The following is a 27,832-nucleotide window of genomic DNA, read 5'->3' as shown; positions in this document are numbered from 1 at the left end:
TGAAATCAGTCACAATAGCTTGAAATCAGTCACAATAGCTTGAAATCAGTCATATAGCTTGAAATCAATCATAATAGCTTGCATACTGATTACTGCGTTGTAACATGATGTTTCTCTGTGTTTTAAGTGGTGCAGGTGGGCTTCCCGTGTTTAGGAGACCAGGATGGCGTAGCGGCGTTCGAGGTCACCATACTGGTCATGGACGCCGGTGGGAACATCATCCTGAGGACACCTCACAACGCCATCTTCTTCAAGACCTGCCAGAGAGGTGAGGACGCAGCTCCCAGAGTTTAATTTACACTTTTAACATGTTACCTCTGTTTTGAATGGTCTACTAGAAGAGGAGGTGGCAGGAGAGGAGGGGTGGGGAGATCAGAGAAGGGGAAAGCAGGAGAGGAGAGGAGAGGAGAGGAGAGTATTGGCTCTCAATATCACCAATGATGATTGGCTAGCTCTCAGCATCACCAGAGATGATTGGCTAGCTCTCAACATCACCAGAGATGATTGGCTGCCCCTAATCAAAACGAAACAAAACGGCCTAAACCCAGCCGTCAGAAAACACAGAAAATGTAACTTTTTTCAATGTGTCAATCACTCTCGAGTCATCTGGGACCCGCGAGCTAAGCCCGGGGGACTACTAGGTGGGCACTTGAACATTCGTAGTGTCATTCCAAAAAGTGATCAAATTCAACATCTATTCACAGACTCCAACCTTGACTTTCTCTGCCTCTCAGAGACATGGCTCCATAAACACTCTCCATATGCTGCTTTGATTGTGCCTGGCTACAATGTTTTCAGGAGAGACAGGATTGAAGGAAGAGGAGGGGGTGTGATGATTTACATTAAAGAACATATCCGATGTAAACAAATTGAGTGGTCATGTGATAATGAACTAGAATGTATCGGCCTGAACGTTACACTGTCTCCCCAAATGTCTTTTACCCTCATTGGAATGTATAGGCCACCTTCCACCAAAAGTGTGTTTTTTGATCAGTTTAATACCATGCTTAGGGAATGTGATTTTTGGGAAAGAGGTCATCTTAATGGGAGATTTTAACATTAATTATGAAGACAAGTGTTGTAGGAAAACCCTCAAACGGATCACTAATACCTTTGACCTTACACAGCTAGTTAAAGGGCCAACCAGGGTGACTTGTTGCTCTAAAACACAGATTGATGTGGTGTTCAGTAATAAACCAGAGAGAGTGACTAAATCATTCAATATGGTCACTGGGCTGTCTGATCATAATCTGACACTTATAGCCAGAAAGCTGTCTAAGAGCAGGTTTAACCTCTCTACTGTTAGAAAGCCGGATCAACTCAGAATACCTAAGAGTGAATTAAACTATTTTGAAAAAGCAATTAAGGGAATAAACTGGAATGATCTCTTGTCCTATACAGACGTGGAAGCTGATAGTCAGGTTTTTCTATCCACAATCCAGACTACAATAAATGGCTTCCTAAAGAAAATCAAATCCAAACCTGGCCAAAAGAGCACTCTTCCTTGGCTAAATGGAGAAATCTGGAAATTGATGAAAGAACGAGATTATGCTCTAAAAATAGCCCTAAAATCCAAATTGGAGCATGACAGACGTAGGTTTACCATGTTGAGAAATAAGGTGATGAAAGGAATCAGACAGGCCAAGGCAAACTTTTTTATTAACATAATTGGTGAAGCAAAGGGAAATTCTCAATTGATATGGGAGAATCTAAAAAAGTTAACAGGGAAAGACCATAGTAACACTGCAAAAAGACTAGAAATCATGGTGAATAACAATCTAACACAGGATGCAGTTGAAATAGCAACAGCCTTCAATTCCTACTTTATTGACTCTGTCAGGTTACTGACACAGAACCCCTCCACTGATTTCTTGGGCTCAGTGCCAGTGAATGACACTCAACCTGTCTTCATCATAAGGGAGGTTTCTGAGCCTGCAAAAGGGGACCAAGGTGATTAGCTCATTAAAGAACTTGAAGCCAAAGATGTTTGGGATGGACTCTACCTTTCTAAAAGATAAAGAGTCACTCATTGGCCCCATTACTTAAGGTCACCAATACATCTATTATCTGTGTGTTTCCAAGGGTATGGAAGTTTGGCCATAATAACGGCCATCTTTTAAATCAGGCGACCCTGCTGACGTGAGTAACTACAGGCCCATTAGTATACTACCTGTGGTGTCAAAGGTTGCTGAAAAGTAGCAGAACAACTGATTGCCCACTCAACAACAGCCCCTTCACATTACACTACGGTTTGGCTTCAGAGCGAAACACTCCACAGAAACGGCCAACTGCTTTCTTCTGGAAAATGTGAAGTCCAAGATGGACAAAGGGGGTGCTGTTGGGGCTGTGTTTCTGGACCTAAGGAAGGCTTTTGATACTGTTAACCATGAGATTCTCATCACAAAATTGTCCAAGTTCAACTTTTCCCCCTGATGCCTTGAGATGGATGAAATCATACCTTGAAGGCAGAACTCAGTGTGTCAGAGTGGAGCAATGGCTGTCGCCCACTCGTAGCTATGATGTGGGCGTGCCCCAAAGGGTCAATACTGGGGCCCCTCCTGTTCAGCCTGTACATTAATGATCTGCCTTCTGTCTGTACTGGGTCTGAAGTTCAAATGTATGCAGATGATACAGTGATATATGTGCATGCAAAGAGCAAAACAACAAGCTGCACAAGAACTCACTACTGTAATGGTCCAGGTTACAAAGTGGCTCCAGTGACTCGTGTTTGCATCTCAATGTGAAAAAAACTGTTTGCATGTTCTTCACAAAGAGGGCAACAGATGCTTTCTGAGCCAGATGTCTATGTGTTGGGGAGAAGCTCCAGGTGGTATCCGATTTTAAGTACCTTGGCATCATACTTGATTCCAACCTCTTTAAAAGCATGTGAAAAAGGTCATTCAAATAACTAAATTCAATCTAGCTAATTTCCGATTTATACGAAATTGTTTGACTACAGAGGTAGCAAAACTGTACTTCAAATCTATGATACTCCCCACTTAACATACTGCTTGACTAGTTGGGCCCAAGCTTGCTGTACAACATTAAAACCTATTCAGTCTGTCTACAAACAGGCTCTCAAAGTGCTTGATAGAAGCCCAATAGCCATCATCATTGTCACATCCTTAGAAAGCATGAGCTCTTGAGTTGGGAAAATCTTGTGCAATACACCGACGCATGTCTTGTATTCAAGATCCTTAATGGCCTGGCTCCTCCACTCAATATTTTTTGTTAAACAGAAAACCCCAGACATATGGCAGCAGATCCACAAGGTCTGCCATGAGAGGTGACTGTATAGTTCTAAGGAAAAGCACCTTTAGTAAATCTGCATTCTCTGTGAGAGCTTCCCATGTCTGGAATACACTGCCATCAGACACACATAACTGCACCACATATCACACTTTCACAAAATGCTTGAAGACCTGGCTAAAGGTCAATCAGATTTGTGAACATGGTCCCTAGCTGTGTTGCCGCTTTCCATGTTGTCTGTTGTCTGTAGCTTATGAGGTGTGGAAAGACTTTGTTGCTTTTATGAATATTGTCTTGCTGCTTTTTGTTCTATGTTGCTCTGTCTGTATGCTATGTCTTGCTTGTCCTATGTTGCTATGTCTTGCTTGTTCTATGGTGCTATTGTCTATATTGTAATTGTTTTAATAACCTGCCCAGGGGATGCGGGTTGAAATTAGCCGGCTGGCTAAAACCGGCACTTTTACTGAAACGTTGATTAATGTGCACTGTCCCTGTAAAAAAAAAAAAAAAAAAATCACCAGAGATGATTGGCTAGCTCTCAGCATCACCAGAGATGATTGGCTAGCTCTCAGCATCACCAGAGATGATTGGCTAGCTCTCAGCATCACCAGAGATGATTGGCTAGCTCTCAGCATCGCCAGAGATGATTGGCTAGCTCACCAGAGATCAATTTTGCCAGAGATGATTGGCTAGCTCTCAGCATCACCAGATGATTGGCTAGCTCAGCATCACCAGAGATGAGTGGCTAGCTCTCAGCATCACCAGAGATGATTGGCTAGCTCTCAATTTTGCCAGAGATGTTTGGCTGTAGCTCTCAGCATCGCCAGAGATGATTGGCTAGCTCTCAATTTTGCCAGAGATGTTTGGCTAGCTCTCAGCATCACCAGAGATGTTTGGCTAGCTCTCAGCATCACCAGAGATGATTGGCTAGCTCTCAGCATCGCCAGAGATGATTGGCTAGCTCTCAATTTTGCCAGAGATGATGGCTAGCTCTCAGCATCACCAGAGATGATTGGCTAGCTCTCAATTTTGCCAGAGATGATTGGCTAGCTCTCAGCATTGCCAGAGATGATTGGCTAGCTCTCAGCATCGCCAGAGATGATTGGCTAGCTCTCAATTTTGCCAGAGATGATTGGCTAGCTCTCAGCATCACCAGAGATGATTGGCTAGCTCTCATTGAGATGATGGCTGGCTCTCAGCATTGCCAGAGATGATTGGCTAGCTCTCAGCATCACCAGAGATGATTGGCTAGCTCAATTTTGCCAGAGATGATTGGCTAGCTCTGCCATCACCAGAGATGATTGGCTAGCTCTCAGCATCACCAGAGATTATTAAGCAGCTCTCAGCATCAGCAGCCTGACTGGATATTTTAACATTACCCTGTCTGATTAGTTCTACCTCTGCTGTCTGGATATTATAATATTACCCTGTCTGATTTAGTTCTACCTCTGCTGACTGGATATTATAACATTACCCTGTCTGATTTAGTTTAACTCTCTGCCTCTGCTGACTGGATATTATAACATTACCCTGTCTGATTTAGTTCTACCTCTGCTACTGCTGACTGGATATTATAACATTACCCTGTCTGATTTAGCTCTGCCTCTGCTGACTGGATATTATAACATTACCCTGTCTGATTTAGTTCTGCCTCTGCTACTGCTGACTGGATATTATAACATTACCCTGTCTGATTTAGTTCTGCTGCTACTGACTGGATATTACAACATTGCCCTGTCTGATTTAGTTCTACCTCTGCTGACTGATATTATAACATTACCCTGTCTGATTTAGTTCTACCTCTGCTGACTGGATATTATAACATTACCCTGTCTGATTTAGTTCTACCTCTGCTGACTGGATATTATAACATTACCCCTTCTGATTTAGTTCTACCTCTGCTGACTGGATATTATAACATTACCCTGTCTGATTTAGCTCTGCCTCTGCTGACTGGATATTATAACATTACCCTGTCTGATTTAGTTCTACCTCTGCTGACTGGATATTATAACATTACCCTCGTCTGATTTAGCTCTGCCTCTGCTGACTGGATATTATAACATTACCCCTGTCTGATTTAGCTCTGCCTCTGCTACTGCTGACTTTATATTATAACATTGGCCTCTGTCTGATTTAGTTCTACCTCTGCTGACTGGATATTATAACATTACCCTGTCTGATTTACCGCTTCTACCGTCTGATTTAGTTACCTGCTGACTGGATATTATAACATTACCCTGTCTGATTTAGTTCTACCTCTGCTGACTGGATATTATAACATTAGTTCCCGGTCTGATTTAGTTTGCCTCTGCTGACTGATATTATAACATTACCCTGTCTGATTTAGCTCCGCCTCTGCTGTCTGGATATTATAACATTGTTCCTGTCTGATTTAGTTCTACTCTCTGCTGACTGGATATTATAACATTACCCTGTCTGGATTTAGTTCTGCCTCTGCTGACTGGATATTATAACATTACCTCTGTCTGATTTAGTTCTGACTGGATATTTAACATTACTGTCTGATTTAGTTTGCTGCTGACTGGATATTATAACATTGACTGATATTAAACACATCCATCTGATTTAGTTCCCTCTCTGTCTGATTTAGTTCTCTACCTCTGCTGACTGGATATTATAACATTACCCTGTCTGATTTAGTTCTACCTCTGCTGACTGGATATTATAACATTACCCTGTCTGATTTAGTTCTGCCTCTGGGATATTACTACCGCTGATTTAGCGCTGGATATTATAACATTACCCTGTCTGATTTAGTTCTGCCTCTGCTGATTTAGTTCTACCTCTACACTGGGATATTATAAACATTACTCCTGTCTGATTTAGCTCTGCCTCTGCTACTGGATATTATAACTGAAGTTTCGTACTCGCTGACTGCATACTCCCGTCTTATATTATAACATTACCCTTCTGTCTGATTTTAACATTACTACTGATTAGCTCTGCTGTCTGGATATATATAACATTACCCTGTCTGATTTAGTTCTACCTCCCTGATTTAGTTTCACTGGATATTATAACATTACCCTGTCTGATTTAGTTCTTACCTCTGCTGACTGGATATTATAACATTACCCTGTCTGATTTAGTTCTCTGCTACTACATCGATATTATAACATTACCTTCGTTCATGATTTAGCTCAGCCTCTACGACTGGATATTATAACATTGCCCCGTCTGATTTAGTTTAACCTCTTGCCTATGACTGGAGGTTATAACATTACCCTGTCTGATTTAGTTCTTATCTCTACTACTGCTGACTGGATATTATAATACACACTCTGTCTGATTGGGGTTCTACCTCGCTGACTGACATGCAATATTACCCTGTCTGATTTAGTTCTACCTCTGCTGACTGGATATTGTAACATTACCTCTGTCTGATTTATGTTCTGCCACTGCTGCTGATCAGATAAACATTAACACCACTAGCTTTTCTGCCTCTGCTACTGCTGACTGATATTATAACATTACCCTGTCTGATTTAGTTCTACCTCTGCTGACTGGATATTATAACATTACCCTGTCTGATTTAGCTCTGCCTCTGCTGACTGGATATTATAACATTACCCTGTCTGATTTAGTTCTACCTCTGCTGACTGGATATTATAACATTACCCTGTCTGATTTAGCTCTGCCTCTGCTACTGCTGACTTTATATTATAAGATGTGGTACAATCACAACAGAAGTGGTTGAGATGCCCTGCTTTAGGGTGGTGGCGAGACAGCAGGATGTATAGAGACAGCAGGATGTATAGAGACAGCAGGATGTATAGAGACAACAGGATGTATAGAGGGGTATAGAGACAGCTGGATGTATAGAGACAGCAGGATGTATAGAGACAGCAGGATGTATAGAGACAGCAGGATGTATAGAGGGGTATAGAGACAGCAGGATTTTATAGAGACAGCTGGATGTATAGAGACAGCAGGATGTATAGAGGGGTATAGAGACAGCAGGATGTATAGAGACAGCAGGATGTATAGAGACAGCAGGATGTATAGAGACAGCAGGATGTATAGAGACAGCAGGATGTATAGAGACAGCAGGATGTATAGAGGGGTATAGAGACAGCAGGATGTATAGAGGGGTATAGAGACAGCAGGATGTATAGAGACAGCAGGATGTATAGAGGGGTATAGAGACCTGAACACTGTGGGTAGTATAGGGCGCTATGTCGGAAATAGGATGCCATTTGGGACATGGCCCATATGTTCCTGCCTGCTGGAATGGATCAGAGCTCAGTGGAGAGAGAGAGAGAAGTAGAGAGAGCGAGGGAAGGAGAGAGAGAGAGAGAGAAGGAGAGAGAGAAAGAGAGAGAGAGAGAGGAGAGAGAGAGAGAGAGAGAAAGCGAGAGAGAGAGAGAGAAGGAGAGAGAAGGAGAGAGAGAGAGAGAGAGTGAGAGTGTGTGTCGAGGTCATGTCTTCCTGGTGCTCTCATGTTTAAAGCCTTGTCCTAATGGGTGGGGGGTGACCAGGGGAGGAGAGAGGGGAGTGAAGTTACCTGCCAATCAGCATCCAGGACAAAGGCCATAGCTGGGACATGATGTCATGGGAACTCTGCCAGCTGCAGATTGAGGCTGGAACAGGAGACACACACACCAGTACCCCTCCACACACACACACACACACACACACACACAGCAGTACCCCTCCACACACACACACACAGCAGTACCCCTCCACACACACACACACAGCAGTACCCCTCCACACACATACCAGTACCCCTCCACACACACACACACCAGTACCCCTCCACACACACACACACCAGTACCCCTCCACACACACACACACCAGTACCCCTCCACACACACACACACCAGTACCCCTCACACACACACACACCAGTACCCCTCCACACACACACACACACACACGCACCCTCCACACACACACACGCACCCCTCCACACATCACACACACACCAGTACCCCCTCCACACACACACACACACACACACACCAGTACCCCTCCACACACACACCAGTACCCCTCCACACACACACACATACACACACACACTATGGTACCCCTCCATACACACAGCAGTACCCCTCCACACACACAGCGATACCCCTCCACACACACAGCAATACCCCTCCACACACACAGCAATACCCCTCCACACACACAGCAGTACCCCTCCACACACACACAGCAGTACCCATCCACACACACACACACACACCAGTACCCTCCACACACACAGCAATACCCTCCACACACACAGCAATACTCCTCCACACACACAGCAATACCCTCCACACACACAGCAATACCCTCCACACACACAGCAATACCCCTCCACACACACAGCAATACCTCCACACACACACCAGTACCCCTCCACACACACACCAGTACCCCTCCACACACACACACACACACACGCAGCAGTACCCCTCCACACACACACACAGCAGTACCCCTCCACACACACACACGCAGCAGTACCCCTCCACACACACCAGTACCCCTCCACACACACACACACAGCAGTACCCCTCCACACACACACACAGCAGTACCCCTCCACACACACCCAGCAGTACCCCTCCACACACACACACACACACACAGCAGTACCCCTCCACACACACACACAGCAGTACCCCTCAACACACAGCAGTACCCCTCCACACACACACAACAGTACCCCTCTACACACACACACACACAGCAGTACCCCTCCACACACACACAGCAGTACCCCTCCACACACACACACAGCAGTACCCCTCCACACACACACAGCAGTACCCCTCCACACACACACAGCAGTACCCCTCCACACACACACACCAGTACCCCTCAACACACACCAGTACCCCTCAACACACACCAGTACCCCTCAACACACACCAGTACCCCTCAACACACACCAGTACCCCTCAACACACACCAGTACCCCTCACAGGGTTGGGGTACAGGGATGGGGTACTATATAGACAGGGTTGGGGTTCTATATAGACAGGGTTGGGGTACAGGGTTGGGGTTCTATATAGACAGTGTTGGGGTTCTCTATAGACAGGGTTGAATTTTCATATAGACAGGGTTGGGGTTCTATATAGACAGGTTTGGGGTTCCCATATATAGACAGGGTTGGGGTTCTATATAGACAGGGTTGGGGTTCTATATAGACAGGGTTTGGGGTTCTATATAGACAGGGTTGGGGTACAGGGTTGGGGTTCTATATAGACAGGGTTGACAGTGGTTCTATATAGACAGGGTTTTCTATATAGACAGGGTTGGTTCTATATAGACAGGGTTTGTGGTTTGCAGTTTAGTTACTGTTATATTGGTTCCATTTCACCAGACAAGCCCTGTCAAAGACCAGTGTGGACCTCAGCTCCAGGTCCGGCTGTGAGGGATTTATACTAACCCAGGGCACTTCCTATCTGTTACAGGAAGCAGCGACATAGGCAGACTTCATAAACCAAAATCAAGTCAATTTATTTATATGGCCATAGTACATCAGCAGATATCTCAAAGTGTGTACAGAAACCCAGCCTAAAAACCCAAACAGCAAGCAATGCAGGTGTGGAAGCACGATGGCTAGGAAAAACTCCTAAGAAAGGCCAAAACCTAGGAAGGGAAACCTGAGAGGAACCAGGCTATGTGGGGTGGCCAGTCCTCTTCTGAGCTGTGCCGGTGGAGATTATAACAGAACATGGCCAAGATGTTCAAATGTTCATAAATGACCAGCATGGCCGAATAATAATAAGGCAGAACAGTTGAAACTGGAGCAGCAGCACAGTCAGGTGGAAGTTGAAACTGGAGCAGCATGGCCAGGTGGACTGGGGACAGCAAGGAGTCATCATGTCAGGTAGTCCTGGGGCATGGTCCTAGGGCTCAGGTCAGTTGAAACTGGAACAGCAGGCATGCCCAGGTGGACTGGGGACAGCAAGGAGTCATCATGTCAGGTAGTCCTGGGGCATGGTCCCTGGGGCTCAGGTCCTCCGAGAGAGAGAAAGAAAGAGAGAGGAGGAAATTGAGAACGCACTTAGATTCACACAGGACTGAATAGGACAGGAGAAATACTCAGATATAACAAACTGACCCCAGCCCCCGACATAAACTACTGCAGCATAAATACTGGAGGCTGAGACAGTAGGGGTCAGGAACACTGGCCCCCATCCGAGGACACCCGGACAGGGCCAAACAGGAAGGATATAACCCCACCCACTTTGCCAAACACAGCCCCACACCACTAGAGGGATATCTTCAACCCGCAACTTACCATCCTGAGACAAGGCTGAGTATAGCCCACAGATCTCATACGGCACAACCCAAGGGGCGTTAATGTTCCATGTCCTGTCCTGTTTCCCAATGTGGGATATGGTGTCAAAGTAGGAACAAATATACATCTAGCTGTTTTAAATCAAAATTAGTACAAAAGGTTTTATAACAGCTAGGCGTAGTTCCTGTGTCCCCAATGGCTCCATATTCCCTACATAGGGACTGGGGCGACAGGAGTAACCTAGTGGCTCCTCTTTTACTGTATATAGCCTCTCTACTGTATATAGCCTCTCTACTGTATATAACCTCTACTGTATATAGCCTCACTACTGTATATAGCCTCTCTACTATATAACCTCTACTGTATATAGCCTCTACTGTATATAAGCCTCTCTACTGTATATAGCCTCCCTACTGTATGCCAAACCTCTCTACTGTATATAACCTCTCTGCTATAACCTCTTGTATATAACCTCTCTACTGTGTATAACCTCTCTACTGTATATAACCTCTCTACTGTATATAACCTCTACTGTATATAACCTCCTACTGTATATAAGCCTCTACTGTATATAACCTCTACTGTATATAGCCTCCTACTGTATATAACCTCTGCTGTATATAGCCTCTCTACTGTATAGAGCCTCTCTACTGTATATAACCTCTCTATACCATATAGCCCTACTGTATATAGCCTCTCTACTGTCTATAACCTCTCTCTACTGTATATAGCCTCTCTAGCCTCTCTACTGTATATAGCCTCCTACTGTATATAGCCTCTACTGTATATAACCTCTCTACTGTATAAAGCCTCTCTACTGTATATAACCTCTCTACTGTATAAAGCCTCTCTGTATATAACCTCTCTACTGTATATAGCCTCTCTACTGTATATAGCCTCCCTACTGTATATAACCTCTCTGCTGTATAAAGCCTCTCTACTGTATATAACCTCTACTGTATATAACCTCTACTGTATATAACCTCTCTACTATATATCTCTACATATATAATCTGCTGTGTATAACCTCTCTGCTGTATATAACAATAAACCTCTCTACTGTATATAACCTCCTGCTGTATATATCTACTGTTATATGGCCTCTCTACTGTATAAAGCCTCTCTACTATGTATATAACCTCTGCTGTATATATCTCTACTGTATATACCTCTCTACTGCCTCTCTACTGTATATAACCTCTCTACTGTATATAGCCTCTCTACTGTATATAACCTCTACTGTATATAGCCTCTCTACTGTATATAACCTCTCTACTGTATATAACCTCCCTGTATATAACCTCTCTACTGTATATAACCTCTACTGTATATACTACTATAAACTGTATATAACCTCTCTACTGTATATAACCTCTCTACTGTATATAGGCCTCTCTACTGTATATAGCCTCTACTGTATATAGCCTCTACTGTATATAACCTCTCTGCTGTATATAGCCTCCTCTACTGTATATAGCCTCTACTGTATATAACCTCTCTACTGTATATAGCCTCTCTACTGTATATAGCCTCTCTACTGTATATAGCCTCTACTGTATATAACCTCTCTACTGTATAGCCTCTACTGTATATAGCCTCTACTGTATATAGCCTCTCTACTGTATATAACCTCTCTACTGTATATAGCCTCTCTACTGTATATAGCTCTACTGTATATAACTCTACTGTATATAGCCTCTCTACTGTATATAACCTCTCTACTGTATATAACCTCTCTACTGTATATAGCCTCTCTACTGTATATAGCCTCTCTACTGTATATAGCCTCTCTACTGTATATAGCCTCTACTGTATATAGCCTCTACTGTATATAACTCTCTACTGTATATAGCCTCTCTACTGTATATAACCTCTACTGTATATAGCCTCTCTACTGTATATAGCCTCTACTGTATAGCCTCTCTACTGTATATAGCTCTCTACTATAACCTCTCTACTGTATATAACCTCTCTACTGTATATAGCCTCTCTACTGTATATAACCTCTCTACTGTATATAGTCTCTACTGTATATATAGCCTCTACTGTATATAACCTCTCTACTGTATATAGCCTCTCTACTGTATAAAGCTCTACTGTATATAGCCTCTCTACTGTATATAACCTCTACTGTATAAAGCCTCTCTGCTGTATATAACCTCTCTACTGTATAGAACCTCTACTGTATATAGCCTCTCTACTGTATATAGCCTCTACTGTATATAACCTCTACTGTATATAACCTCTACTGTATATAACCTCTACTGTATATAACCTCTCTACTGTATATAACCTCTACTGTATATAACCTCTCTACTGTATATAACCTCTACTGTATATAGCCTCGCTACTGTATATAACCTCTACTGTATAAAGCCTCTCTACTGTATATAGTTCTACTGTATATAGCCTCTCTACTGTATAAAGCCTCTCTACTGTATATAGCCTCTACTGTATATAACCTCTCTGCTGTATATAACCTCTACTGTATATAACCTCTCTGTATATAGCTCGTTTACTGTATATAACCTCTACTGTATATAGCCTCTCTACTGTATATAGTCTCTCTACTGTATATAACCTCTCTACTGTATATAGCCTCTCTACTGTATAAAGCCTCTCTACTGTATATATAACCTCTACTGTATATAAGCCTCTCTACTGTATATAGCCTCTCTACTATATAACCTCTCTACTGTATATAACCTCTCTACTGTATATAGCCTCTACTGTATATAAGCCTCTCTACTGTATATAACCTTCTCTACTATATAGCCTCTACTGTACTGTATATAACCTCTCTACTGTATATAACCTCTCTACTGTATATAACCTCTCTACTATATAACCTCTCTACTGTATATAACCTCTCTACTGTAATATAACCTCTCTACTGTATATAACCTCTACTGTATATAGCCTCTCTACTGTATATAACCTCTCTACTGTATATAACCTCTCTACTGTATATAGCCTCTCTACTGTATATAACCTCTCTACTGTATATAACCTCTCTACTGTATATAACCTCTCTACTGTATATAAGCCTCTCTACTGTATATACCTCTCTACTGTATATAACCTCTCTACTGTATATAACCTCTCTACTGTATATAACCTCTCTACTGTATATAGCCTCTCTACTGTATATAACCTCTCTACTGTATATAACCTCTCTACTGTATATAACCTCTCACTGTATATAAGCCTCTCTACTGTATATAACCTCTCTACTGTATATAGCCTCTCTACTGTATATAACCTCTCTACTGTATATAAGCCTCTCTACTGTATATAACCTCTCTACTGTATATAGCCTCTCTACTGTATATAACTCTCTACTGTATATAGCCTCTCTACTGTATATAACCTCTCTACTGTATATAACCTCTCTACTGTATATAGCCTCTCTACTGTATATAACCTCTGCTATATAGCCTCTCTACTGTATATAACCTCTACTGTATATAACTCTACTGTGTATAACCTCTACTGTATATAGCCTCTACTGTATAGCCTCTCTCTACTGTATATAACCTCTACTGTATATAGCCTCTACTGTATATAACCTCTACTGTATATAGCCTCTACTGTATATAGCCTCTCTACTGTATATAACTCTACTGTATATAACCTCTACTGTATATAACCTCTACTGTATATAACCTCTCTACTGTATATAACCTCTACTGTATATAACCTCTACTGTATATAACTCTGTATATAACCTCCTACTGTATAACCTCTCTACTGTATATAACCTCTACTGTATATAGACCTCTACTGTATAACCTCTCTACTGTATATAACCTCTACTGTATATAACCTCTCTGTATATAACCTCTACTGTATATAGTATATAACTCTACTGTATATAACCTCTCTACTGTATATAACCTCTACTGTATATAACCTCTCTACTGTATATAACTCTCTACTGTATATAACCTCCCTACTGTATATAGCCTCCCTACTGTATATAACCTCTCTACTGTATATAACCTCTACTGTATATAACCTCTACTGTATATAACCTCTACTGTATATAACCTCTCTACTGTATATAACCTCTACTGTATATAAGCCTCTCTACTGTATATAACCTCTCTACTGTATATAACCTCTACTGTATATGTCCCCTCTACTGTATATAACCTCTCTACTGTATATAGCCCCTCTACTGTATATAACCTCTCTACTGTATATAAGCCTCTCTACTGTATATAACCTCTCTACTGTATATAGCCTATATTGTATATAACCTCACTACTGTATATAACCTCTCTACTGTATATAACCTCTCTACTGTATATAACCTCTCTACTGTATATAGCCTCTCTACTGTATATAACCTCTACTGTATATAACCTCTACTGTATATAACCTCTCTACTGTATATAGCCTCTCTACTGTATATAACCTCTCTACTGTATATAACCTCTACTGTATATAACCTCTCTACTGTATATAGCCTCTCTACTATATAGCCCCTCTACTGTATATAACCTCTACTGTATATAACCTCTACTGTATATAACCTCTACTGTATATAGCCTCTCTACTGTATATAACCTCTACTGTATATAACCTCTCTACTGTATATAGCCTCTCTACTGTATATAGCCCCTCTACTGTATATAACCTCTCTACTGTATATAGCCTCTCTACTGTATATAGCCCCTCTACTGTATATAACCTCTACTGTATATAGCCCCTCTACTGTATATAGCCCCTCTACTGTATATAACCTCTACTGTATATAACCTCTACTGTATATAGCCCCTCTACTGTATATAGCCTCTCTACTGTATATAGCCTCTCTACTGTATATAACCTCTCTACTGTATATAACCTCTCTACTGTATATAACCTCCCTACTGTATATAACCTCACTTCATATATAACCTCCCTACTGTATATAACCTCCCTACTGTATATAACCTCTCTACTGTATATAACCTCTCTACTGTATATAACCTCTCTACTGTATATAGCCTCTCTACTGTATATAACCTCTCTACTGTATATAACCTCTCTACTGTATATAGCCTCTCTACTGTATATAACCTCTACTGTATATAGCCTCTCTACTGTATATAACCTCTCTACTGTATATAACCTCTCTACTGTGTATAACCTCTCTACTGTATATAACCTCTCTACTGTATATAACCTCTCTACTGTATATAACCTCTCTACTGTATATAACCTCTCTACTGTATATAACCTCTCTACTGTATATAACCTCTCTACTGTATATAACCTCTCTACTGTATATAGCCTCTCTACTGTATATAACCTCTACTGTATATAACCTCTCTACTGTATATAACCTCTACTGTATATAACCTCTCTACTGTATATAACCTCTCTACTGTATATAACCTCTCTACTGTATATAACCTCTCTACTGTATATAGCCTCTCTACTGTATATAACCTCTCTACTGTATATAACCTCTCTACTGTATATAACCTCTACTGTATATAACCTCTCTACTGTATATAGCCTCTCTACTGTATATAACCTCTCTACTGTATATAACCTCTCTACTGTATATAACCTCTCTACTGTATATAACCTCTCTACTGTATATAGCCTCTCTGTATATAGCCTCTCTACTGTATATAACCTCTACTGTATATAACCTCTACTGTATATAACCTCTACTGTATATAACCTCTACTGTATATAGCCTCTCTACTGTATATAACCTCTACTGTATATAACCTCTACTGTATATAACCTCTACTGTATATAACCTCTACTGTATATAACCTCTCTACTGTATATAACCTCTACTGTATATAGCCTCTCTACTGTATATAACCTCTACTGTATATAACCTCTACTGTATATAACCTCTACTGTATATAACCTCTACTGTATATAGCCTCTACTGTATATAACCTCTCTACTGTATATCGCCTCTACTGTATATAACCTCTACTGTATATAACCTCTACTGTATATAACCTCTACTGTATATAGCCTCTACTGTATATAACCTCTACTGTATATAGCCTCTACTGTATATAACCTCTCTACTGTATATAGCCTCTACTGTATATAACCTCTCTACTGTATATAGCCTCTACTGTATATAACCTCTCTACTGTATATAGCCTCTACTGTATATAACCTCTCTACTGTATATAGCCTCTACTGTATATAACCTCTCTACTGTATATAGCCTCTACTGTATATAACCTCTCTACTGTATATAGCCTCTACTGTATATAACCTCTACTGTATATAGCCTCTACTGTATATAACCTCTCTACTGTATATAGCCTCTACTGTATATAACCTCTCTACTGTATATAACCTCTACTGTATATAACCTCTACTGTATATAACCTCTACTGTATATAACCTCTACTGTATATAACCTCTACTGTATATAACCTCTCTACTGTATATAACCTCTACTGTATATAACCTCTACTGTATATAACCTCTACTGTATATAACCTCTACTGTATATAACCTCTCTACTGTATATAGCCTCTACTGTATATAGCCTCCCTACTGTATATAGCCTCTACTGTATATAACCTCCCTACTGTATATAGCCTCTACTGTATATAGCCTCTCTACTGTATATATAACCTCTCTAACTGTATAACCTCTACTGTATACAACCTCATTGTATACAGTTCTCTACTGTATATAGCCTCTACAACATATAACCTCTCTACTGTATATAGCCTCTACTGTATATAACCTCTCTACTGTATATAACCTCTACTGTATATAACCTCTCTACTGTATATAGCCTCTCTACTGTATATAACCTCTCTACTGTATATAGCCTCTACTGTATATAACCTCTCTACTGTATATAACCTCTCTACTGTATATAACCTCTACTGTATATAACCTCTCTACTGTATATAACCTCTCTACTGTATATAACCTCTCTACTGTATATAACCTCTACTGTATATAACCTCTCTACTGTATATAACCTCTCTACTGTATATAACCTCTCTACTGTATATAACCTCTCTACTGTATATAACCTCTCTACTGTATATAACCTCTACTGTATATAACCTCTCTACTGTATATAACCTCTCTACTGTATATAGCCTCTCTACTGTATAAAGCCTCTCTACTGTATATAACCTCTCTACTGTATAAAGCCTCTCTACTGTATATAACCTCTACTGTATATAACCTCTCTACTGTATATAACCTCTACTGTATATAACCTCTCTACTGTATATAACCTCTCTACTGTATATAACCTCTACTGTATATAACCTCTGTATATAACCTCTACTGTATATAACCTCTCTACTGTATATAACCTCTACTGTATATAACCTCTCTACTGTATATAACCTCTACTGTATATAACCTCTACTGTATATAACCTCTACTGTATATAACCTCTACTGTATATAACCTCTCTACTGTATATAACCTCTCTACTGTATATAACCTCTCTACTGTATATAACCTCTCTACTGTATATAACCTCTCTACTGTATATAGCCTCTACTGTATATAACCTCTCTACCTGTATATAACCTCTACTGTATATACCCTCTACTGTATATAACCTCTCTAACTGTATATAGCCTCTAACTGTATATAAGCTCTCTACTGTATATAGCCTCTAACTGTATATAGAGCTCTCTAACTGTATATAGCCTCTACTGTATATAGAGCCTCTAACTGTTTTGAGTTGTATATAAGCCTCTAACTGTTGGTTGAGCCTCTAACTGTATATAAGCCTCTAAATGTATATAGCCTCTAACTGTATATAACCTCTCTACTGGTTATAGCCTAACTGTTGGTTAGAGCCTCTCTACTGTATTAGAGCCTCTGTATTAACCTCTAACTGTATATAGAGTCTGTTGTATATAACTGTACTGGTTATAGTCTCTACTGTTGGTTAAGCTCTACTGTATTAGAGCCTGTAACTGTATAGAGCCTGTAACTGTATATAACCTCTACTGTATATAGAGCCTGTATAAACCTGTTGGTTAGGAGCCTCTAACTGTATTAGAGCTCTCTAACTGTATTAGAGCCTCTAACTGTTGGTTAGAGCCTGTAACTGTTGGTTAGAGCCTCTAACTGTATTAGAGCCTCTAACTGTTGGTTAGAGCCTCTAACTGTATTAGAGCCTGTAACTATTAGAGTCTCTAACTGTATTAAGCCTCTACTGTGGTTAGAGCCTCTACTGTATTAAGTCTCTCTACTGTTGGTATATAGCCTTAGAGCCTATAACTGTTGGTTAGAGCCTCTTGCACTGTATTGGAGCCTCTCTACTGTTGGTTGGAGCCTCTACTGTATATAGAGCTCTCTAACTGTTGGTATAGCCTCTACTGTATATAACCTCTCTAACTGTATTAGAGCCTCTAACTGTATTAGAGCTCTCTAACTGTTGGTTAGAGTCTATAACTCTACTGTTAGAGCCTGTAACTGTATTAGAGCCTCTAACTGTATATAAGTCTCTAACTGTATTAAGCCTCTAACTGTTGGTTAGAGCCTGTAACTGTTGGTTAGAGCCTCTTGCACTGTTGGTTGGAGCTCTAACTGTTGGTTAGAGCCTCTAACTGTTGGTTAGAGCCTCTAACTGTTGGTTAACCTGTTGTTGGTTGGAGCCTGTTGCACTGTTGGTTGGAGCCTCTAACTGTTGGTATAGAGCCTCTAACTGTTGGTTAGAGCCTGTAACTGTTGGTTAGAGCCTCTAACTGTTGGTTAGAGTCTGTAACTGTTGTTAGAGCCTCTAACTGTATATAGAGCCTCTGTTGTTAGAGCCTGTAACTGTATTAAGCCTCTAACTGTATATAAGCCTGTAACTGTTGGTTAGAGTCTGTAACTGTATTAGAGCTCTGTAACTGTATTAAGCCTCTACTGTATTAAGTCTCTAACTGTATATAAGCCTCTAACTGTATGGTTAGAGTCTGTAACTGTTGGTTATAGCCTCTCTACTGTTGGTTAGAGTCTGTAACTGTTGGTTAAGCCTCTAACTGTTGGTATAGAGCCTCTAACTGTATAAGCCTGTAACTGTTGGTTAGACCTCAACTGTTGGTTAGAGTCTCTAACTGTTGGTTAGAGCCTGTAACTGTTGGTTAACCTCTCTAACTGTTGGTTAGAGCCTCTAACTGTTGTTAGAGCTCTCTGTTGGTTAGAGTCTGTAACTGTTGGTTAGAGCCTGTAACTGTATTAGAGCCCTCTTGCACTGTTGGTTGGAGCCTGTTGCACTGTTGGTTGGAGCCTCTAACTGTTGGTTAGAGCCTGTAACTGTTGGTTAAGCCTCTAACTGTATTAGAGCCTGTAACTGTTGGTTAGAGCCTGTAACTGTTGGTTAGAGTCTGTAACTGTTGGTTATAGCCTCTAACTGTATATAGAGCCTGTAACTGTATTAGAGTCTGTACTGTTGGTTAAGCCTGTAACTGTTGGTTAGAGCCTGTACTGTATTAGAGCCTGTTGCACTGTTGGTTGGAGCCTGTAACTGTTGGTTAGAGCCTCTAACTGTTGGTTAGAGCCTCTAACTGTTGGTTAGAGCCTGTTGCAACTGTCTACTGTATGGAGCCTCTTGCACTGTTGGTTGGAGCCTGTAACTGTATATAGAGCCTGTAACTGTTGGTTAGAGCCTGTAACTGTTGGTTAGAGTCTGTAACTGTTGGTTAGAGCCTCTAACTGTTGGTTAGAGCCTCTAACTGTTGGTTATAACCTGTAACTGTTGGTTAGAGCCTCTGCTGTTGGTTGGAGCCTGTAACTGTTGGTTAGAGCCTGTAACTGTTGGTTAAGCCTCTCTACTGGTTAGAGCCTCTGCACTGTTATAAGCCTCTTGCACTGTTGGTTGGAGCCTGTAACTGTTGGTTAGAGCCTGTAACTGTTGTTAGAGCCTCTACTGTTGTTAGAGTCTGTAACTGTTGGTTAGAGTCTGTTGCACTGTTGGTTAGAGTCTGTTGCACTGTTGGTTAGAGCCTGTAACTGTTGGTTAGAGCCTCTAACTGTTGGTTAGAGCCTCTAACTGTTGGTATAGAGTCTCTAACTGTTGGTTAGAGTCTGTAACTGCTGGTTACCCTGTAACTGTTATAGCCTGTAACTCTTGGTTAGAGCCTGTAACTGTGTAGAGCCTGTAACTGTTGGTTAAGCCTCTAACTGTTGGTTAGAGCCTGTAACTGTTGGTTAGAGCCTGTAACTGTTGGTTAGAGCCTGTAACTGTATTAGAGCCTGTTGCACTGTTGGTTAGAGCCTCTCTAACTGTTGTTTAGAGCCTGTAGCTGTTGGTTAAGCCTGTAACTGTTGGTTGGAGCCTGTAACTGTTGGTTAGAGCCTGTAACTGTTGGTTAAGCCTGTAACTGTTGGTTAGAGCCTGTAACTGTTGGTTGGAGCCTGTAACTGTTGCTAGAGCCTCTCTGGGTTATAGCCTGTAACTGTTGGTTAAGCCTGTAACTGTTGGTTAGAGCCTGTAACTGTTGGTTAGAGTCTGTTGCACTGTTGGTTAGAGCCTGTAACTACTGGTTAGAGCCTGTAACTGTTGGTTAGAGTCTGTTGCACTGTTGGTTAGAGCCTGTAACTGTTGGTTAGAGCCTGTAACTGTTGGTTAGAGTCTGTTGCACTGTTGGTTAGAGCCTGTTGCACTGTTGGTTAGAGCCTGTAACTGTTGGTTAGAGCCTCTAACTGTTGGTTAGAGCCTCTAACTGTTGGTTAGAGCCTGTAACTGTTGGTTAGAGCCTGTAACTGTTGGTTAGAGCCTGTAACTGTTGGTTAGAGCCTCTAACTGTATTAGAGCCTGTAACTGTTGGTTAGAGCCTGTTGCACTGTTGGTTGGAGCCTGTTGCACTGTTGGTTAAGCCTGTAACTTGGTTAGAGCCTGTAACTGTTGGTTAGAGCCTGTAACTGTTGGTTAGAGCCTGTAACTGTTGGTTAGAGTCTGTAACTGTTGGTTAGAGCCTGTAACTGTTGGTTAGAGCCTGTAACTGTTGGTTAGAGTCTGTAACTGTATTAGAACCTCTAACTGTATTAGAGCCTCTAACTGTATTAACCCTGTAACTGTTGGTTAGAGCCTATAACCTCTCTACTGTTAGAGCCTGTTGCACTGTTGGTTGGAGCCTGTAACTGTTGGTTAGAGCCTGTAACTCTTGGTTAGAGCCTGTAACTGTTGGTTATAGCCTGTTGCACTGTTGGTTGGAGCCTGTTGCACTGTTGGTTGGAGCCTGTAACTGTTGGTTAGAGCCTGTAACTGTTATTAGAGCCTCTCTACTGTTGGTTAGAGTCTGTAACTGTTGGTTAGAGTCTGTTCTACTGTTGGTTAGAGCCTGTTGCACTGTTGGTTAGAGCCTGTAATAACCTTGGTTAGAGCCTGTAACTGTTGGTTAGAGCCTGTAACTGTTATTACCTCTGTAACTGTTGGTTAGAGTCTGTAACTGTTGGTTAGAGCCTGTAACTGTTGGTTAGAGCCTGTAACTGTAACCTGTAACTGTTGGTTAGAGCCTGTAACTGTTGGTTAGAGCCTGTAACTGTTGGTTAGAGCCTGTAACTGTTGGTTAGAGCCTGTAACTGTATTAGAGCCTGTTGCACTGTTGGTTAGAGCCTGTAACTGTTGTTTAGAGCCTGTAGCTGTTGGTTAGAGCCTGTAACTGTTGGTTAGAGCCTGTAACTGTTGGTTAGAGCCTGTAAGTCAGCATTGCACTGTTGGTTAGAGCCTGTAACTGTTGGTTAGAGCCTGTAAGTCAGCATTTCACTGTTGGTTAGAGCCTGTAACTGTTGGTTAGAGCCTGTAACTGTTGGTTAGAGCCTGTTGCACTGTTGGTTAGAGCCTGTAACTGTTGTTTAGAGCCTGTAGCTGTTGGTTAGAGCCTGTAACTGTTGGTTGGAGCCTGTAACTGTTGGTTAGAGCCTGTAACTGTTGGTTAGAGCCTGTAACTGTTGGTTAGAGCCTGTAACTGTTGGTTGGAGCCTGTAACTGTTGGTTAGAGCCTGTAACTGTTGGTTAGAGCCTGTAACTGTTGGTTAGAGCCTGTAACTGTTGGTTAGAGTCTGTTGCACTGTTGGTTAGAGCCTGTAACTGTTGGTTAGAGCCTGTAACTGTTGGTTAGAGTCTGTTGCACTGTTGGTTAGAGCCTGTAACTGTTGGTTAGAGCCTGTAACTGTTGGTTAGAGTCTGTTGCACTGTTGGTTAGAGCCTGTAACTGTTGGTTAGAGCCTGTAACTGTTGGTTAGAGTCTGTTGCACTGTTGGTTAGAGCCTGTTGCACTGTTGGTTAGAGCCTGTAACTGTTGGTTAGAGCCTGTAACTGTTGGTTAGAGCCTGTAACTGTTGGTTAGAGTCTGTAACTGTTGGTTAGAGCCTGTAACTGTTGGTTAGAGCCTGTAACTGTTGGTTAGAGCCTGTAACTGTTGGTTAGAGCCTGTAACTGTTGGTTAGAGCCTGTAACTGTTGGTTAGAGTCTGTAACTGTTGGTTAGAGCCTGTAACTGTTGGTTAGAGCCTGTTGCACTGTTGGTTGGAGCCTGTTGCACTGTTGGTTGGAGCCTGTAACTGTTGGTTAGAGCCTGTAACTGTTGGTTAGAGCCTGTAACTGTTGGTTAGAGCCTGTAACTGTTGGTTAGAGTCTGTAACTGTTGGTTAGAGCCTGTAACTGTTGGTTAGAGCCTGTAACTGTTGGTTAGAGCCTGTAACTGTTGGTTAGAGCCTGTAACTGTTGGTTAGAGCCTGTAACTGTTGGTTAGAGTCTGTAACTGTTGGTTAGAGCCTGTAACTGTTGGTTAGAGCCTGTAACTGTTGGTTAGAGCCTGTTGCACTGTTGGTTGGAGCCTGTAACTGTTGGTTAGAGCCTGTAACTGTTGGTTAGAGCCTGTAACTGTTGGTTAGAGCCTGTTGCACTGTTGGTTGGAGCCTGTTGCACTGTTGGTTGGAGCCTGTAACTGTTGGTTAGAGCCTGTAACTGTTGGTTAGAGCCTGTAACTGTTGGTTAGAGTCTGTAACTGTTGGTTAGAGTCTGTAACTGTTGGTTAGAGTCTGTTGCACTGTTGGTTAGAGCCTGTTACTGTTGGTTAGAGCCTGTAACTGTTGGTTAGAGCCTGTAACTGTTGGTTAGAGCCTGTAACTGTTGGTTAGAGTCTGTAACTGTTGGTTACCCTGTAACTGTTGGTTAGAGCCTGTAACTGTTGGTTAGAGCCTGTAACTGTTGGTTAGAGCCTGTAACTGTTGGTTAGAGCCTGTAACTGTTGGTTAGAGCCTGTAACTGTTGGTTAGAGCCTGTAACTGTTGGTTAGAGCCTGTAACTGTTGGTTAGAGCCTGTAACTGTTGGTTAGAGCCTGTTGCACTGTTGGTTAGAGCCTGTAACTGTTGTTTAGAGCCTGTAGCTGTTGGTTAGAGCCTGTAACTGTTGGTTAGAGCCTGTAACTGTTGGTTAGAGCCTGTAAGTCAGCATTGCACTGTTGGTTAGAGCCTGTAACTGTTGGTTAGAGCCTGTAAGTCAGCATTTCACTGTTGGTTAGAGCCTGTAACTGTTGGTTAGAGCCTGTAAGTCAGCATTGCACTGTTGGTTAGAGTCTGTAACTGTTGGTTAGAGCCTGTTGCACTGTTGGTTGGAGCCTGTAACTGTTGGTTAGAGCCTGTAACTGTTGGTTAGAGCCTGTAAGTCAGCATCGCACTGTTGGTTAGAGCCTGTAACTGTTGGTTAGAGCCTGTAACTGTTGGTTAGAGCCTGTAAGTCAGCATTTCACTGTTGGTTAGAGCCTGTAAGTCAGCATTTCTCTGTAAGGTTCTATTCGGCACATGTGACAAATGAACTTTTTGATTTGATGTGGGCCCTTGGTCAACAGTAGAGAGGCTCAACAGTAGTGCCCTATAGTCCCTGCTCAACAGCAGTGCACTATGGTCCCTGGTCAACAGCAGTGCACTATGGTCCCTGGTCAAAAGTAGAGAGGCTCAACAGTAGTGCCCTATAGTCCCTGGTCAACAGCAGTGCACTATGGTCCCTGGTCAACAGTAGAGAGGCTCAACAGCAGTGCACTATGGTCCCTGGTCAACAGTCGAGAGGCTCAACAGCAGTGCACTATGGTCCCTGGTCAACAGTCGAGAGGCTCAACAGTAGTACCCTATGGTCCCTGGTCAACAGTAGTGCCCTATGGTCCCTGGTCAACAGTAGTGCCCTATGGTCCCTGGTCAACAGCAGTGCCCTATAGTCCCTGGTCAACAGTAGTGCCCTATGGTCCCTGGTCAACAGTAGTGCCCTATGGTCCCTGGTCAACAGTAGTGCCCTATGGTCCCTGGTCAACAGTAGTGCCCTATGGTCCCTGGTCAACAGTAGTGCCCTATGGTCCCTGGTCAACAGCAGTGCCCTATGTCCCTGGTCAACAGTAGTGCCCTATGGTCCCTGGTCAACAGCAGTGCCCTATAGTCCCTGGTCAACAGTAGTGCCCTATGGTCCCTGGTCAACAGTAGTGCCCTATGGTCCCTGGTCAACAGCAGTGCCCTATGGTCCCTGGTCAACAGCAGTGCCTATAGTCCCTGGTCAACAGCAGTGCCCTATAGTCCCTGGTCAACAGTAGTGCCCTATGGTCCCTGGTCAACAGCAGTGCCCTATAGTCCCTGGTCAACAGCAGTGCCCTATAGTCCCTGGTCAACAGCAGTGCCCTATAGTCCCTGGTCAACAGCAGTGCCCTATAGTCCCTGGTCAACAGTAGTGCCCTATGGTCCCTGGTCAACAGCAGTGCCCTATGGTCCCTGGTCAACAGCAGTGCCTATGGTCCCTGGTCAACAGTAGTGCCCTATGGTCCCTGGTCAACAGTAGTGCCCTATGGTCCCTGGTCAACAGTAGTGCCCTATAGTCCCTGGTCAACAGCAGTGCCCTATGGTCCCTGGTCAACAGCAGTGCCCTATAGTCCCTGGTCAACAGTAGAGAGGCTCAACAGCAGTGCACTATGGTCCCTGGTCAACAGCAGTGCCCTATGGTCCCTGGTCAACAGTAGTGCCCTATGGGCCCTGGTCAACAGCAGTGCCCTATAGTCCCTGGTCAACAGTAGTGCCCTATGGTCCCTGGTCAACAGCAGTGCACTATGGTCCCTGGTCAACAGCAGTGCCCTATGGTCCCTGGTCAACAGTAGTACCGTATGGGCCCTGGTCAACAGCAGTGCCCTATAGTCCCTGGTCAACAGTAGTGCCCTATGGTCCCTGGTCAACAGTAGTACCCTATGGGCCCTGGTCAACAGTAGTGCCCTATAGTCCCTGGTCAACAGTAGTGCCCTATGGTCCCTGGTCAACAGTAGTGGCCTATGGTCCCTGGTCAACAGCAGTGCCCTATAGTCCCTGGTCAACAGTAGTGCCCTATGGTCCCTGGTCAACAGTAGTGCCCTATGGTCCCTGGTCAACAGTAGTGCCCTATGGTACCTGGTCAACAGCAGTGCCCTATGGTCCCTGGTCAACAGCAGTGCCCTATGGTCCCGGGTCAACAGCAGTGCCCTATGGTCCCTGGTCAACAGTAGTGCCCTATAGTCCCTGGTCAACAGCAGTGCACAATATAGGAAATAGAATAGAGTCCCTTCCTCTGTTCCTCGTGTTGGATAGAGTGAATCCTGAGTTAACTGAAACCAGACTCATCCCTCCCTCTGTCCCTCGTGTTGGATAGAGTGATGGAGTGAATCCTGAGTTAACTGAAACCAGACTCATCCCTCCCTCTGTCCCTCGTGTTGGATAGAGTGATGGAGTGAATCCTGAGTTAACTGAAACCAGACTCATCCCTCCCTCTGTCCCTCGTGTTGGATAGAGTGATGGAGTGAATCCTGAGTTAACTGAAACCAGACTCATCCCTCCCTCTGTCCCTCGTGTTGGATAGAGTGATGGAGTGAATCCTGAGTTAACTGAAACCAGACTCATCCCTCCCTCTGTCCCTCGTGTTGGATAGAGTGATGGAGTGAATCCTGAGTTAACTGAAACCAGACTCATCCCTCCCTCTGTCCCTCGTGTTGGATAGAGTGATGGAGTGAATCCTGAGTTAACTGAAACCAGACTCATCCCTCCCTCTGTCCCTCGTGTTGGATAGAGTGAATCCTGAGTTAACTGAAACCAGACTCATCCCTCCCTCTGTCCCTCATGTTGGATAGAGTGATGGAGTGAATCCTGAGTTAACTGAAACCAGACTCATCCCTCCCTCTGTTCCTCGTGTTGGATAGAGTGATGGAGTGAATCCTGAGTTAACTGAAACCAGACTCATCCCTCCCTCTGTTCCTCGTGTTGGATAGAGTGATGGAGTGAATCCTGAGTTAACTGAAACCAGACTCATCCCTCCCTCTGTCCCTCGTGTTGGATAGAGTGATGGAGTGAATCCTGAGTTAACTGAAACCAAACTCATCCCTCCGTCTCTTTCTTTTTCTCCAGATGGGTCTCGTTGTATAAGTGAACGAGACAAGCACTACTTTATACTTGTTTCATCCGTTTTCCTTAAATGTAAACAAGAATCGATATTGGTGCCAGCTTTCGCCGAAGTCTTACCAAACACAAATTCCCTCGACACCCACTTGTGTTTGTCAAAGAAAAGGACAAGTGTGAGAAGTCGTGCCAGTTTTGTTCTGTAACTGTTGTCTCAGTGAGTCGTGGCGGAACTTGGTTACATCCCAAATGGTACCCTATTCCCTAGATAGTGCACTACTTTTAATCAGAGTCCTATTATAGGACCTGGTCAAAAGTAGTGCACTAAATTGGAATAGGGAGCTTTTTGAGCCACATATATTGTTTTCTTATTGTGACTCTGGCCACATGTTGTCTGGTGCCAGTGTTAAGGTACCCTCCCTATTCCCTATATAGGGTTCTGGTCAGAAGTAGTGCATTATGTAGGGAATAGGGGTGCCGTTTTGGACAGAAACAAGGGTTCCTCACACGTCGATGGATCTACGGGACTAAGAAGGATAGTTTGACATCTCTGTTGACCACCATTACCACCTCAAAGGCTTCTCCTTCATGTTGTGTTGTTGGTTTTCAGTCTGCTTTGAGAGCAGCTGGTTTTCAGTCTGCTTGTTGTAAACCAGTCTGCTTTGATCCTGTTGTAGAGCTCTGGTTTTCAGTCTGCTTTAAACCAGGCCCTTTGTAGGCGCTGGTTTTCAGTCTGCTTTGAACCAGGCCCTGTTGTAGGGAGATGGTTTTCGCTGGTATTGGTTTTCAGTCTGCTTTAAACCAGGCCCTGTTGTCTGCTTTAGAGCCCTGTTGTAGAGCTGGTTTTCAGTCTGCTTTAAACCAGGCCCTGTTGTAGAGCGCTGGTTTTCAGTCTGCTGAACCAGGCCCTGTTGTAGAGCGCTGGTTTTCAGTCTGCTTTAAACCAGGCCCTGTTGTAGAGCGCTGGTT

The 27,832-nt window shown here is 42.9% G+C and overlaps 1 protein-coding gene across 1 annotated transcript in view; it reads left to right on the top strand.

Annotated features, from left to right (window-relative positions):
• The window catches only part of LOC135573018 (wnt inhibitory factor 1-like), an 83,606-nt gene that overhangs the window by 18,098 nt on the left and 37,676 nt on the right, over positions 1-27,832 (top strand). Inside the window, exon 3 of the mRNA XM_065022072.1 lies at positions 128-268. Within this exon, the coding sequence (XP_064878144.1) occupies positions 128-268 (141 nt within the window). The remainder of the gene's footprint in view (positions 1-127; positions 269-27,832) is intronic.

Source organism: Oncorhynchus nerka, linkage group LG8 (assembly GCF_034236695.1).
Source record: "Oncorhynchus nerka isolate Pitt River linkage group LG8, Oner_Uvic_2.0, whole genome shotgun sequence".
Lineage (NCBI taxonomy): Eukaryota > Metazoa > Chordata > Actinopteri > Salmoniformes > Salmonidae > Oncorhynchus > Oncorhynchus nerka.
The sequence above is the reverse complement of the archived record's forward strand: the minus strand, read 5'-3'. Positions and strand labels throughout refer to the sequence as shown.